Source organism: Melitaea cinxia, chromosome 10 (genome assembly GCF_905220565.1).
Source record: "Melitaea cinxia chromosome 10, ilMelCinx1.1, whole genome shotgun sequence".
NCBI lineage: Eukaryota > Metazoa > Arthropoda > Insecta > Lepidoptera > Nymphalidae > Melitaea > Melitaea cinxia.
Genome location: NC_059403.1, coordinates 2,465,635 through 2,481,235, shown reverse-complemented (window position 1 = coordinate 2,481,235; position 15,601 = coordinate 2,465,635). Strand labels below are relative to the sequence as shown.

At 32.5% G+C, this 15,601-nt stretch overlaps 1 protein-coding gene across 1 annotated transcript in view; it reads left to right on the top strand.

Annotated features, from left to right (window-relative positions):
• Positions 1-14,197, top strand: part of LOC123656972 (extracellular serine/threonine protein CG31145) — a 33,931-nt gene extending 19,734 nt beyond the window's left edge. Inside the window, exons 5-10 of the mRNA XM_045592581.1 lie at positions 361-453; positions 6,760-7,003; positions 9,225-9,305; positions 9,858-9,970; positions 12,114-12,254; positions 12,989-14,197. Coding sequence (XP_045448537.1) covers positions 361-453; positions 6,760-7,003; positions 9,225-9,305; positions 9,858-9,970; positions 12,114-12,254; positions 12,989-13,178 — 862 coding nt within the window. The 3' untranslated portion in view covers positions 13,179-14,197. The remainder of the gene's footprint in view (positions 1-360; positions 454-6,759; positions 7,004-9,224; positions 9,306-9,857; positions 9,971-12,113; positions 12,255-12,988) is intronic.
• Positions 14,198-15,601: the final 1,404 nt, after the last annotated feature.

Sequence of the window (15,601 nt, the reverse complement as noted above, 5' to 3'; positions counted from 1 at the left end):
CCGTTTCAGAGATTAGCCGGAACAAACAGACAGACAGAAAGACAAAAATTGTAAAACATTATTTTGGTATATGTACAGTGTATACATACATGTGCATTTAGTAAAAAGCGGTTATTTTAATATTACAAACCACTCCAATTTTATTTATTTGTATAGATTTGTAATACAAAAGAAAATTTTAAAATAATTTACGTTTCTTTAAAACTGGAATTAAAATTACATTTCGTAGATGCTTAAAGAATATTAGCCTCTTTCGTTTATTCTTTAAAAAAATTAAAGCCCTATATAAAATGTTACAAAGATGTGCAAACAGACGAAGACAAAACAACGGCTGTGCTAAGTAATATCTTCTGCCGGCAGGTTCGCGCGGGACGTCCAAACATTGCCCAACCACTTCTACTTCTCGGACTACGAGCGCCATAACGCTGAAATTGCGGCTTTTCATCTCGACCGGTAAGAGCTCAGATTATTACAATATACTAAATTAAAGAGAATCTATTTTGGTATTATTTTAATATAAAAATATTAGGTATATTTTACTTTACCTGGTTACTTAAGATATTACGGTAAGCACGTACATTTTTGTATTTTAAAATAGTTTAATCTGTTTCTTTATATTTTTACAGCATTGCTCGCAATCTGAATATTATTTAAATGAATTTGTTAATGTTAAAAGTTTACGTGTAGAAATAAACTTCAACGAGATATTGTCAATAATAAACTAATCAATGCATTACAGAAAATATTACAGAATATTTTATTCATAATTAATCATTCCTTTTGAATTGTTTGCATATTTTTTACTTAATTTTAATGCTTAAGGTAGTAAATTAATATTTTTTTTTTCATATTTTTTCTATACCGCTTGCACTGTGGCAGTTTATAAATGTCCCTAAATCGGGCAGTACAAAGAGATGGTTATATTTTGTTCTAGTTACTTTCACTCACATGTTTGATAAAGAAATCGTACATCAAAATGAGCGCTGTTTCATCGCGAATACAATGGTTATAGGGTTGCCTGCTAAAAGTCTGGTCTGAAAGGCAGTTGCCAAATATAATATAGCCTGGCCAGAGTTTTTCCAAACTTTTTCGCGATTTATCTTTGACATACCAAAGAAGATAAATAATTATTTAATTTTTATCCACTAAGTAGTTGGGTGAAGATCACGTCTAGTTTATATCTAAGACTAATATAAAAATTATAGTCCACGCACGGTGGTGATTGTAACGGTGGTTAACAGATAATTAATAGGCAGTGTTCAGTAAGATGTAATAGTGCACTGTTGACTTGGAAACTAATTATATGACGTAGAACTAATTAGGACTGTCGCTATTATGAGATAATTATATGTAAATATAACCTCGCTAACTTGGTACAAAGCAATTTAAACTGGATAAGGGTTTGGTCTTAATTTAATTAATTTTGTATGTAGATATAAGTATAATTAAATCGTAGTATAGAGGAACATTAGTGTCAGAATCGTTTTTGTAATAGTTTCGTAATGTTCATTCAGTGTATCGATTTTGATGATTCTTTCTGTATTCGAAAGCTGGTGATTGTCTGTGGTGGTGTAATCATCACTTCACCCTAATATAGTCCACTGCTGGACATAGGCCTCCACAAGTTCGCGCCAAAAATGGAGTGAACTCATGTGTTTTGCCCATAGTCACCACGCTGGGCAGGTGGGTTAATGACCGCAGGGCTGGATTTATCGCACCGGAGACGCTGCTGCCCGTCTTCGGCCTGTGTATTTCAAACCCAGCAGTTAGATGGTTATCCCGCCATCGGTCGGCTCTTTAAGTTCCAAGGCGGTAGGAACTGTGTTATCCCTTAGTCGCCTCTTACGACACCCACGGGAAGAGAGAGGGTGCCTATATTCTTATGCCGTAACCACACAGCACTACTATACTATAACTATCTCTAATAATGAGTATCTAATTTACTTGACGATGTTCTCATTTTTAACCGACTTCAAAAGAGGAGAAGATTCTCAATTCGACTGTCTTTTGTTTTTTTATGTGTTTATTCCTCGTAACTTTTTGTGTGTAATTGAAGTCGATTTTTTTTTCGTTTGTGAGCAATCACTCAATCACTCCCACAATTATATTGCTTATTGGTGTAAAGTGAAGTCAGTTTTTATTGTAACGGAAGAAACATATTTATAATTAAATTAACGACGATTCATTTATTTTGTGGTATGACAAGTAAGATGGTTGTTTGCAATAATAAGGTCCCTGCGGCAAATAAGAGCCATCTTAATTCAACACTTAATATTTTAAATATTTAAACGTTGAGAACAAAAAACAGGACATCAGAGAAATATTTTTTTTTATTATTAATCAAACCAAGTACGATGTTTTGGATTACTATTATAATTTTCGTCTACAAATCAGTTTTTTAAAAACCCTCTGTGTGGTCCTTGATAAACCCTGGTGGTTTAAAAAGGGCCAAATTTAAATATTTTTTTTTCACTTATATCAGCACTATTATTATATTTTCTTATTTCCACTAATTATCATTTATCACTTTCTTTACAAATCACGCTCTAGATGAATTCTAACTAATCAAAAATATATCGATGGCCCTTATTAGAATAAAGTAACAAAAATTCGCATTAAAAAGCATTACGAAAATAAAATAAAAAATATTAAATATATTTAAGAAGAATTAGCGCGTAACAATATCAAAAGCTTTAATAAAAACAAATAAAACTAAAACTTTTTTTTGTATAAAAATGTGGCCCTTATTACACTAATGAGATCAATCATTATAAAATCCAGTAGAAATCGGTTTTATCTTTATGCTTTATTTTACAGCTTTGATCAGCTAATTGCACATAGGGCATTGAAAATCAATATCATCTTTTGTCAGGCCCACGCATTCTTCATGGAACCATTTTTGACATATTGGACACTGTCGCATGTCTTTAAAACTCTCTGTATTACAAGCATGACAGTACCATTTGTCAAAAGTGTCATTTAGTGTCCGTTTCTGTTTTCTATTTTTTAATTCCTGTCCTTTAAATTGTTTCTTTTCTTTATTTCTTCTAATAGGACGAAATGTTTTTGGACATCCTTTCGTCCTTACCTTTGCCTGCTGTGGCAGTTCATTATTTGTTTTTTTTCTCACGTTGGTGTTTTTCATTAACTTTTTCAGCAAACAAATATTTGGTTACAATCCCTGCTTTATAATTGATGGCCTTACGTCTTGGCTTATTTTGTTTCACCACAGCTAAATTCGGCGTCGGTATCAGCTCCTGAAATGGAGACTCTATGACTTTTTTGGCTTTTATTATCGATAGTGGCAAGTTGTCTTCAGAATCACTTGCTGTTGTAGAGCCATCACGTACTTGTCTTATACTGTAGAAGTCAGTATATGCTGTATTCTTCTTGGAAGTTTGTTCTTGCCTTGATATTGGATCTACATTTTCATCAACAAAGGAACTATATACATCACGGATATTTTGAGGCGTAAAATTTTGTCGCGGAACAAGTGATTCTGCAATAAAAGTATCAGATTCAGAGCTATCAATTATTAGTCTTCTTATCGATGCAGCATACTGGCTTAGTCCTGTTAGTGAGTTTGAATTTGCAAGATCAGAATCAGATGAGCTGTAATCAACTAAACGTGTTTTTACCGCTGTCGTAGATAAATCGGGTGAAAAGTCATTCTGATGTAACAAAGATGGTGAATATGAGTAATGATCGTCAAAAAAGGTCATGTCAGAATCTAAACTACTAACATCGGGACTTTTCACTACATGCCGGTAATTTATACCACTAGGACCAGGAGTTGGCGAATTTTCCAAAGGCATATTACTATTTTGATCAAAAACTGTCTTCTAAGAATGTGGACGATCATCAGCAAGATTTTGTAATGTCTTTGCTAAATTTATTGAACTAGGACAGGCTTCTAAAGGTCTTTGCAACGATTGAATGTTTTCTGTCGTTACGTTGTCTGGTGCTATTTGTTTTTCAGTCAATATAGAAGGTGCGTAGGCTTCTTGTGGTATTGCATCTGGATTCAAAGGATACAACCCTGCAGCTCTGAATCCGCTTACTATATTTTCAAATGTCATACATTTTGACCAAACCCTGCTAAAAATGGAGTTGAATCGTGCTTTGGTTATTTTTTTTTCAGGGTTTTGGTATAAATAAAGTAAGGTTTCGAATGATTTGTTTACACTTTTATCCAGCAGCTGGAGCTCGTGCGTAGTATTTGACGGCAAGCAATATAATACACTATCGTGATGGTCGGCTGCTTCAACAATACTATAATCTAAGTGACATGAAGCGCCATCAAATACAAGAAGACACGTTCCAGCGGCTTTATATTTTCCCAAGTGATGTATGAAATCTACAAATAATGATGAAGTCATACTGCCTTTCTTTGCCATTTTCACAAGTGATCCTGCAGACAAAATATCATCTCCAGTTCGTCGTAAATTTTCTTATATTCAGTAAAATGCTGCATAACAATGTGCTTATTTAGTTTCTGCGCTCGTCCTGGGTTTAAGATTTGAACCTTGCGCTTTGATATATCGGGATGTCTTTTTAAAAATAATTTTAACCAATCTTTACCAGCTAGCTTTGAAGTTTGATTAAAATTGTTAGGAATTTTCTGTTGATCGCAAAATAGAAAAGCTTGATGGCGAATAACATTAGGCGTTAAAGGAAATCCTATGGAGACAAGTCTTTTAATCCTTAACGCCAAATCATTTTCTTGTTCTGGTGTTAAAATCGTACGTCGTCCTATTTGTTTTTCGACTTTTCCAGATTTTAAATGGTTTACCAAAGTTCTTCTGGGTATAGAATAATATGCAGCTGCAGCACGCTGCGACATCAGTCTGTGTTGAACTGCAGCCATTGCAGCTCGTAATTGTTGAAGTGACCAAAGTCCTCGACGTTTTTTTGAAGGAGGTTCACTAATTAACTTAATTCAATATTCTAAAAAGGAAATAAATAAGCTCAAGCAAAGCAAATACAGATGAAATAAATAAAACTTACAATTATTTATTGGGTTAAGTATTTAAATGTTTCACTTAAGTTTTTAATTATTACATTATATAGGCATTGTAATTAAGTAATGAGCAACGCTTAAAAAATATATTATGGGAAATGTAGAAAAAGGTTATGCAAATGTCTAAAAAAATATTATTCCACTAGTTTAATAAGGGCCGGCCAGGGGCTCTATTTACCGACCACCTAAGTGGCCCTTATTAGACCATAAGAGTGATTTTTAGGCTTTTCTTTGTAAAATTTTTAATTGTCAATAAAGCGATTAAACCTACCTTGATTAGTCAACTCTTATGATTACTTTTTACTATAAAACAGAAAAAAATTACAAACAGCAGACTATTTTACACACAATTTATAATGTTTATGGAGAGATTTTTACTAACGGGTGACGTCGATCAACTGTTCGGACAGTTTCTTGGCTACTGACAAGATGGCGGATCGTGCTATCACGTGGCAATGAAATTAAGCTTTCCTATTGGTTCTTTATATGTGTGCGCAAGGGCCATCTTATAAATACTTTGGAAGTGTATTTTTGGAGTAGTGGCCCTTGCAATACGCCGGCTCTTATTACTCGCAGGTACCTTATTTATTTTAGTTATATTACACATTAAATATACATAGGTATGTCAGATACGTCGCGCATTAAATATTTACGTACATTACGAATCATGAGTCATTACATGTAGCGAATAAAAAGTAGATGAGGGTATAAGATTCAGCAAAATATAGTATTTGATTATATTACACAGATGAACTAGAAACTTTTTGCAGCTTCTCTTGTACGCTTTGTCTTATTATCTTATCATACTTTTTTTTTATGAGTAACCGGGGAATTTCTTGATAACTCTCTATATGCTCTACAATCCGAATAGGTGGTAGGTTCACTGTAAAGCATGATTAAATACTTAAAACAAATATAATTTTAATTTGTAAAATGACAATTCAAAACACACACAATTAAAAAACAGTAACTATATAACAACAGAACTAAACACAATAAAACAATAAAACGCAAGAAATCGAAATCAAAATGCATACATATAATAATACAGATAAAATTAAATATATTTTTTAATGTCAATAATTAGGAAAGGTTATGTCAAACAATGAAATAAAATGTTTAATTAAACAAAAGAAAAAAAATCATCATATACAAAATTAATAAAACCATATTAATGTCAAATAAATAAAATAACAATAAGTCAGTGTTGTTGTTTACAAAGAACATTTTGTTAATATATTCTAAAATAATATACTTATATGTTTATCTTATCTATGTTAGATTGAACAGTTTAATTAATTTATTTTCTACACTTACAAACCAGGTACATATATGTCAATAACTGCAGGAAATATTAAACAAAGTTCGCGTCCGCGATAACTACTTAAAATTAAATATGTGTCCGAAAACAATACCATAATTGTGACTACAAATAATGTAGTGTAAATATTTAAACATGCCTAATTAACGTATTTTTATTGTTATAAATATAGGTAACCCTAAAATAATTATGAGAGCATAATTATTTGGTATTAGTTTAGAAATATTAAGCGAAAACAGGTAAATGTTCTACCTTTCAAGATAGGGGTATTATTGTAAATTAGGAAAATCCTGTCTTAAGAAATTTGTTATTAAAATAATTCTTATGAAATTCTATTTTATAGAAATTAATATTTTTGATTAATTGACACCAAACAAAACAAACCGTTTGTGATAAAAAAAAACAACTCTTCAATCAGGATACTCGGATTCCGTCGCGCGATGCCAGTCGTGGGTCGAGTGCTGAACATGACGACGGAGATATATGACGTCACGGAGGGGGACATCCTCAAGACTTTCTTCGTGTCGCCCGCGAACAACTTCTGCTTCCACGGCAAATGTTCGTACTACTGTGACACAGGACACGCAATTTGCGGCAACCCTGACATGCTGGAAGGAAGTTTCGCCGCTTTCCTGCCATCTGCGGATTTAGCTGAGCGCAAGGTGAGATTATTTTTTTTTAATTCTCTATAGACAATTTAAGTAATGTTGCTACTTTATCGTGTCCAGTGCCCGAAGGTTATCTGGAAGAAATCGCTATTTAGCGATAAGATCGCCTCTGTACATTTTTTATTGTATCTTTCTTTATATGTGTCTATATTTTGGTGTATATAAGAATAAATAATAAAAGTAATTTTTTAGGGTTTAATAAAAAAAAAGCTGGAATACAAGTATAAAACTAACATGGAATGTATAACAGAAAGTTGTTGAGGAAGTCTCAATTAAAAAAGTTCTTTAAACGTGGTTTATGGTTCGCTAAGGACCTTTTAGGTCCTCCTTAGGTTTCCTATAGAAGCTTCGTTTCGTGTACCTATATCTTAAAATATAACAGTTTTGTTATTCATAATTATATGTCACAATTCTGTAATGAAGATCAGAGCTAAATAACACTACTCTCAAGCGTGTTCCTGTGGTAAGTAAAGGGCCAGAGCTCCTGGGAAGGGTCGAGAATAGGGTCGGCAACGCACTTGCAATGCTACTAGTATTGCTGGCGTCCATAAGCTACGGTTGCCATCAGGCAAACCATAATCATTACATCAATCATTACAGCCTGTACAGTCCACTGCTGGACATAGGCCTCCACAAGTTTACGCCAAAAATAACGTGAACTGATGTGTTTTGCCCATAGTCACCATAGTGCTGTGTGGCTACGGCACTAAAGAATTTAGCCACCCCCTATTTGTCGCCTTTGTTATAACAACATAATATGTTTTTCTTTAATCCGTCGCTTTGTTGCAATTTTCGTAGTCACAAGCGGACAGATAATCGAATGCTTTCTTGCTGCATATTTTTAATTTTTTTTTTCTTAACTCACAACAATCACATTGTCTACTGTTCCTCTCCTAAAAATAGTCTTATTATCTGACAGTTATTAAAACATGAGAATTTGCGGTTTTGTCATTATAACGGTTGTGAAATTGAGTAAACTGCGCATTAGTTGTCAAAATTACATAACAACGTTTATTTATTGTTTTCTAATGTTTACGCGAATTTCACTCCTTATAATGAAACAACTTTTTCGAATTTTATCGTGGTATATTGTCTTTTAGATGCCCGACGTTTCGGATACTTTACAGCAGGGGTTCCCAAACTTGTTTTGTCTACTGCCCACTAAGAAAATAAATTATTTTATAGTGCCCCCTTTGAACAATCTTTTAATAAATATTAGTTGATGTTCACAAGTTGTAATCGAGAATCCTTATAGATTAAATGACAAATCGCCCCCCTCTACACAACGCTAACATTTTTTTTTTCTAGGTCTCTTACCCTTTAGTACTGCAACAAGGGGGCGTTATCGCCCACTTTGGGAAACACTGTTTTACAGCAACCATTCCCCGACCAACGACCAACATTTCCCGTGACCATGGTTGCTGTAAAGTATCCGAAGCGTGTGCATAAAACTTGTTATTACTAATAACCTACTTTACAATGAATATTATTTTAAAGTCGATAGATCCACGTATCATCGTTTACAAAAAAAGGAAGGTGTTATAATGAGAGGGGTGGAAGCTAATTGGGTAACCACAAAGCGTCTGCTCGTCCAGATGTTTTAGAACTTATTAGGGTGCCAAATACGACTTTCTGGTATATTAGCTTTATATTGGTACTATAGAAACTTTAAAATTGTTTATTTTATATAATTATAGGATCATATATATTTTTCTATGATTCAATTTCTATAATTCTCAGTCAAATTAATTTCGTTTATACTTTAAGACTTCTAAAATTTATTTTGTTTTTCTAAACAATATAATTGAAATCTATACGAAAAAATTTACCATATTTATTTGTGTAGCTAATTGAATATAATTTAAGTATATATGTATTTTTTTATGTATGTTACTTCAGAACTTTTGACTGGGTGGACCGATTTCGACAATTTTTTTTAATCGAAAGGTAGTGTGTGTCATTTGGTCCCATTTAAATTTATTTGAGATCTAACAACTACTTTTTTGATTTATATCTAATAATGCGTTTTTACTTGACTATTTTTTCGTCGACCTACATTGTATTATACCGCATAGCTTTTTACTGTGTGTACCGATTTTGATGATTTTTAATTTAATCAAAAGCTGATGTTTATCATGTGGTCATATTCATATTCATCGTTCATCGAGATCTGATAACTACTTTTTGATTAATTATCATGTTTCTCTTGCGTCAGGTCTGGAGACATCCATGGAGAAGATCCTACCACAAGCGAAGAAAAGCTCAATGGGAGTTACAATCAGATTATTGTGATACAGTACGTTTAGTTTATTTATCTATTTATTTATTTATTTTTTGATTTATAACACTATTTATAGTTATTTATATACATCCAGTTCCAGTTAGTATTTAAGACTATTAAGTTTGTTTTTAAAATGTTTAAATTTATTTGTATTTAAATTTGATCCCACATATGGATGTTGTGTCATTTGTAACAATGGCTGAGAACGTACATAACTATGTTGTTTTCTTACTCCTATTTTACAAAAAAAAAGTTATAGGGATACATTGTAAATGTAAATATTTTTACAATAAAAAGTATCTTATATACATTCGACAACTGAATTCCTCTATTAAAAAAATAAATTAAAAATGAGTTTTAATGACATATGTGTCTCTTATTACTAAACAAAGGCCACAGGAACTTGTTGAAAACTTAACTGTGCTCACCAAGATTAGAAAGAGCGACGTACTAGACACTATTGATTCACGTTTTGTGTATCCATTAGCCAATCTTGGATTACTGCAAACCGCCAATTATTTCTTAAGCGCTAATGTAAATATGTAGCTAAGTTTACTTTGTTGGCAGGTTCGAACAACACCCCCTTATGATTCCGGGCGTCGTCTTCTCGACTTGATGGATATGTCCATATTCGATTTCCTCACCGGCAACATGGACAGACACCACTACGAAACATTCAAGTTAGTAGATAAAAATATATATTCTGCTTCATAAAATTTCAGTACACTCTATTCAAGATAATTCTATAATGTAATCTATTATGTAATAATAATTATTTTCAACGTAGCGATGTAACGGAGTTTCGTGCGGCTTATGATAGCTGAAGGGCTACAACCATAATCACTTTATTAAATGTTTTCTAATTGAAATACTCGACTGAGTTTTAAATTTCACCCCCAAAAAACCCAATAAAGTATTATTAAATCTCGAATGTTTTAAATCGGAAGAATTTTTTGATATTACGTAAAATTATTTTTCAACCGACATCAAAAGAGGAGGAGGCTCCTCAATTCGACCGTATCTTCTAATATATAAAATTCTCGTGTCGCGGTGTTTGTAGTTAAACTCCTCCGAAACGGCTTGACCGATTCTTATGAAATTTTGTGTGTACAACAACGTTTGCGGAGTCAGCTAGTATTTATATATAATATATTTTTATATCATAAAAAAATAACTTTCTTGCCTTTTCTTAAGAATTTCTTAGCAGAATTCTATAGTCCGGTTCGGTGGTAAATACACTTCAACTGTAATTAATAAAGACAAATATAATTCTAAATTGTAAAATGCCGATTCATGAGCGCTTTTGAAGACTGTTTGAAAATAGTATTGATATTGATTTTATTGAATTGTTTTAATTAATTGATAAATTTAATGTTACATATTGACATTGATTATAATTTTATTAATATAAATGTACTAATTTGTATTATTATTATGTTTGTTTTTTATGAATATTATGAATTTTTTAAGTGTGATTATTTATTGATTTATTTTATATTTATTGATTATTTATTGATTATTTTATATTTTTTGATTATTTTGTTTTTATTGAATTGTTTAAATTGTTTGTTAAATTTAATGTTTATTTGTTGTGATAAACTTAACTAACGCATAGGGTTACTGTAATGTTAGTTCTAAGTTTTTTTTTAATGTATAAATAAATAAATAAATTAAAAAGTATGTAGATGAGTTCCTAGGGAGAATTGGGCATAGGGTCGGCAACGCGTTTGCAATGCTTCTGGTGTTGCAGGCGTCTATAAGCTACGCTAATCGCTTACCCCAGCAGACCTAGCATGCGTACAACGAGATATCTCTTAACGAGAGAGAGAGATAATGTCTACATCGAGTATTTTCTCGATTACCCTAACATGCGCACTACGAGAGACAAAATTCTTTTCCGAAGACTTCGCCTTGTCGAGTAGAGAAACTTGTGCTGCCCTTACAAAAAAATATACCATTTTTTTATAATGCAACAGTGGTATCATTCTACATTTACACTACGTTAATAGGCACCCGGTTTTATTTATTTTTTATTTATCGTTTTTCTCGTCGATAATATTGAAAACGAGAAGTTTCTCTTCTTAAAACGTCAATATCACGCCAAAATTCGATAAAATTACGATGTCATGTTAGCTCCCGTAGAGATAAATACCATAGATCACTAAAATTTAATGATTATCTCTTCTATTGACGTAACGAGAAGAGTATCGCGTGCACGCATGTTAGCTATTGTAGACATAGAGAGATAATACGAGAAAAGGGGTAGACAAAATTTTGTCGTGGCGCGCATGCTAGGCCTGCAGGTGAGCCGTACGCTTGTTTGCCAACCTAGTTATATAGAATTCTTATTTCGATTTTGACTTATTTAATCGAATATTTTGTTGTAAGAATTTAAGCAATTTCAGCTCAATAAAACCCAGAACATCTTTTATTGATTGTTTATAATACACAGATATACGTTATACAGATTTCACTGTTTATTAATATTTATCAATACAACGGCACATCGTTTAGAACTTATTTTTAATATATGAGATTATATATAATATATATTATAACCCTTAATTTTGAGCAGGAAATTCCTGCTGTGCCCTACCTCAGTGAAACGCACATTAAAATTAAAAAAAAAAAAAAAAAAACGAGCGAGCTTTAGAGCAAACGACTGAAGTAAACCTTCTTTAGTTCCATCGCATCCGTTCGCCTCGCCCGATCACACTTTTCGTACCGCTCTCGTCATGCATTCTCACCCAGCACCAGCTTACTCCGCAAGTCAAGCGTGCGTGAAGAAGTTTTACTTCAATAATAAATTTCCCTTAATTCCAGAATGTTCGGCAACGACACGTTCACGCTGCACCTGGACCAGGGCCGCGCGTTCGGCAAGGCCTTCCACGACGAGCTGAGCATCCTCGCGCCGCTGCTGCAGTGCTGCCTCGTGCGGCACACCACGCTCGCTGCGCTGCTCAAGTGAGACCAACCAACTCATATACTACCATATTCATACTCTACCTGTGTACTATTCATTCAATTGCAATTTTACATAATATATTAAATATCAAGTGTACATAAATACAAATGCAATACATACAACGTAGTTAAATTTATTTCTTCACTTTACAATTGTTATACTGAAACAACGAAAATATATCAACTGTTGCTTCTACTACGACTACCCCGTCACTTTTTTTTTTTTTTTTTATATAACTAAGTCGGAAAACAAGCGTACGGCTCACCTGATGGTATGCGATTACCGCAGCATATAGACGTCTGCAACACCAGAAGCATCGCAAGCACATATTGCCGACCCTGTTCCCAATTCCTCCCAGGTGCTCTGGTCACCTTACTTGCCAACAGGAACACAACACTGCTTGAAAACAGTATAATTTTTCTGTGATCATCTGTAAGGTCGAGGTAACCCCCAGTCGGGCTGCTCCATATTTTGAGCACAAAATTCCTGCTGTGCCCTACCTCATACAAACTAAACCTACTGTCGTACAAATACAAATCGTATGCTTATTTACAAAACCTTTTCTTAAAATAATAGTATATACACCGAGTTTCTAATAGATTTGTTTTTAAGTTGTTTGTTGTTGTTTTGTTTAAAGTTATAAACGTCGACTAAAGATAGGCCATGTTTCAGCGACGTGTACTCAAATCACGGCAGTATTTTACTGGATTAAAGTTTTTTGTCATTTTTTCAGATTTCATAATGGCGTTCCTCTATCTAAAGTACTACGGGAATCTATGAAATCCGATCCTGTTGCTCCTATACTATGGGAGCCACATCTCGCGGCGTTAGATCGTCGCACAGTTACGGTTTTAGACGCCATCAGAAAGTGTATAGATAAATTAGAAAATCCATTACAGAATGAGGTAAACGATTTCGTATGACCATAGACTATTCCGTGGTGGATTATTTAAAGTATCAGTATGAAGACAGTGATAGCAATGTGATATGCAATGTTACGAAGTGCGTAAGGGAAGGTGCAATTGAGGAATGACTACTAGTCGAACTCTCGTATTCCTGATTTAGATATAGAGGGATTTCAAGCGCAAACGCAGGTCTTTGGTTCGGAAAGACTATTAGAATTAAGATTTTGTGCCAAAGATTGTCCAAATGAAATCTTGAAATGTATAATTCAGCATAATCGTTAAACCATTCCACTGATTTACGAGCCATGATAAATGCCAAAAAATTAAAAAAAAAAAACACATGTTTAGCAATCAGTTTGTACAAATTATATCATCAATAGTTTGTGTAAACTTAGTTATATAAGCTTAGTTACTTTTTTTGTATATTTTGAAAGTTTCAAGTCTGACATGTACGTAAATGGCGTGCTAACGACTTTGTACATAATAAGTGAAATGCAAACCTTAGTTGTAATGTTTAAGATATCTCAATATTTCGTTGTGAATCTGTTACCATAGCTCGAAGCTCAATAAAACATATCATAAAAGGTTTTTTTTCTACCGGTGATATTTACATTAAAGATTTTTTTTTTTTAATTATCTGTCACTGTTGTTGGTTTTAAAACGTGATAATGCAATTTAGATGTTATTTACAGATTTTTTTTTATAAGTTATAATGTATAAGTAGGACTATTTTGAACGAATTTACGTTTTTTGTGTTACCTTTATTGGTTTATTTTAATTTTTTTTAAATTCTATCACCTTTTTATTTTTATCAACCTATAAATTGATGTAAGAAATGTAACATCAGCTTATTCTTCCATTTTTATTACGTTTCAATTCTTTGTTCGTCTTTGTTATGCTAAAAAATAAATTATGTAAACTCTTGAATTTTTCGCAACTTTTATCGAAAATATAGTTTTTTTTAATGCTTAAATTATTTGTTAGATAGATCTTTTATTTATATAAATAAATGTCGTTTTCGAGTAGCGTTATTTTAATAAGTGAATTAGTTATTTTAAGGATAATTCCTACTTAAATGTTTAATTTGAATAAGTTTATGAAAGGCGGCGTCAGTTAATATGAAATATGAGGCTTTATGCAAAACGCAGTTGGGAATAGATGACTTGCCAAAGATGTACCTTCATGATTGTGTTTAAACGTTGTGTCTAATGATAATATGACGCTACTGTAATGCGTGTCTGTTGATTGTTAATAAACATTTAAAAAATATCGCATTTAATTATTTTTCAATTCCTAGGTAAATCATTTATTTGTTTTCTTATTGTATATTTGAGCAGAACTCAATTTAGTATCAAAATCACGATCTGAGAATTCTGTACAATATCAACAACTATTGTCTGGCAGTGGTGGGAAACGCAGTACAAGCGAAACAAACAGCATAAACTAAAATAAAGGTCTAAAGAAAATTGAATTTTTAAAATATTTTATAAATATACTATCACGCGTTAATTTGAGGGGAATAATAGCCTTCCTCTCTTTTCTCCTAGTATTATAGAGTCTTCCTCTACTAGTATTATAGGCATGCTGTGAACAATTTAAGGCAATTTAATTTTATATGGCAACAAAAGAGTCCTTGCGGGTCAGTGATCCCCTTGACGTAATCACATAAAGGTCATATAAAGCTGAAGAAACACAAAGATATGGGCGGCCGCTATAAAACGGGGATATGAATAGCAAAATATTTTGCCGTAACTTTTTATAGCCATTTTGTTGCATATTAATAAAGAAAATCTTTGTTGGTTTTACTTAATCTCAATTTATCTGCTCTTTAAATTTTAAAAGGTATTTGTAACAAGAGCTATACATATATATTGTCTATATTGCATATGGTTTTGTTTTTAATAATTAATTTCTTTGACTTTTTTATTTGCAGTAATTTTTAATAATTCAAAAATATCCCCAAAATCAGATTATCTATACTTCCAATGTACTGCGAGCTTCCGATGTGCTGATGTCTGGCGAGCACTCAATTCGAATTTTGAAATTTATAGCATTTATAATTTCGACTGAAAGTAAATATTTAAGCGATAGTGAAGTCAGGCCATTTTAATCGTCGTATTATTTTTAAATATATTGAAATTCTTCAAAAAATCAATTAACATACAAAATTAGGCTAATGTTACATATTGTACTGCCATTTTTATATAAGTATATACAGTAAATGTCACGAAAGTTACAAAACAAATCGTAGTTGTTATTCAGAAAACATTGTTCCCTGACATGTCTCAATCTATGAAATTGTATATTCACGTCATCATCTCAATTCTCACCCGACAGATCAGCCACTGAATAACAAGAATGAAACATCGCGAAATTCTCACATCACGAATATTGACTATTTTAAAACAAATGCTAAACCATTGGCATTATTGGCATTTATA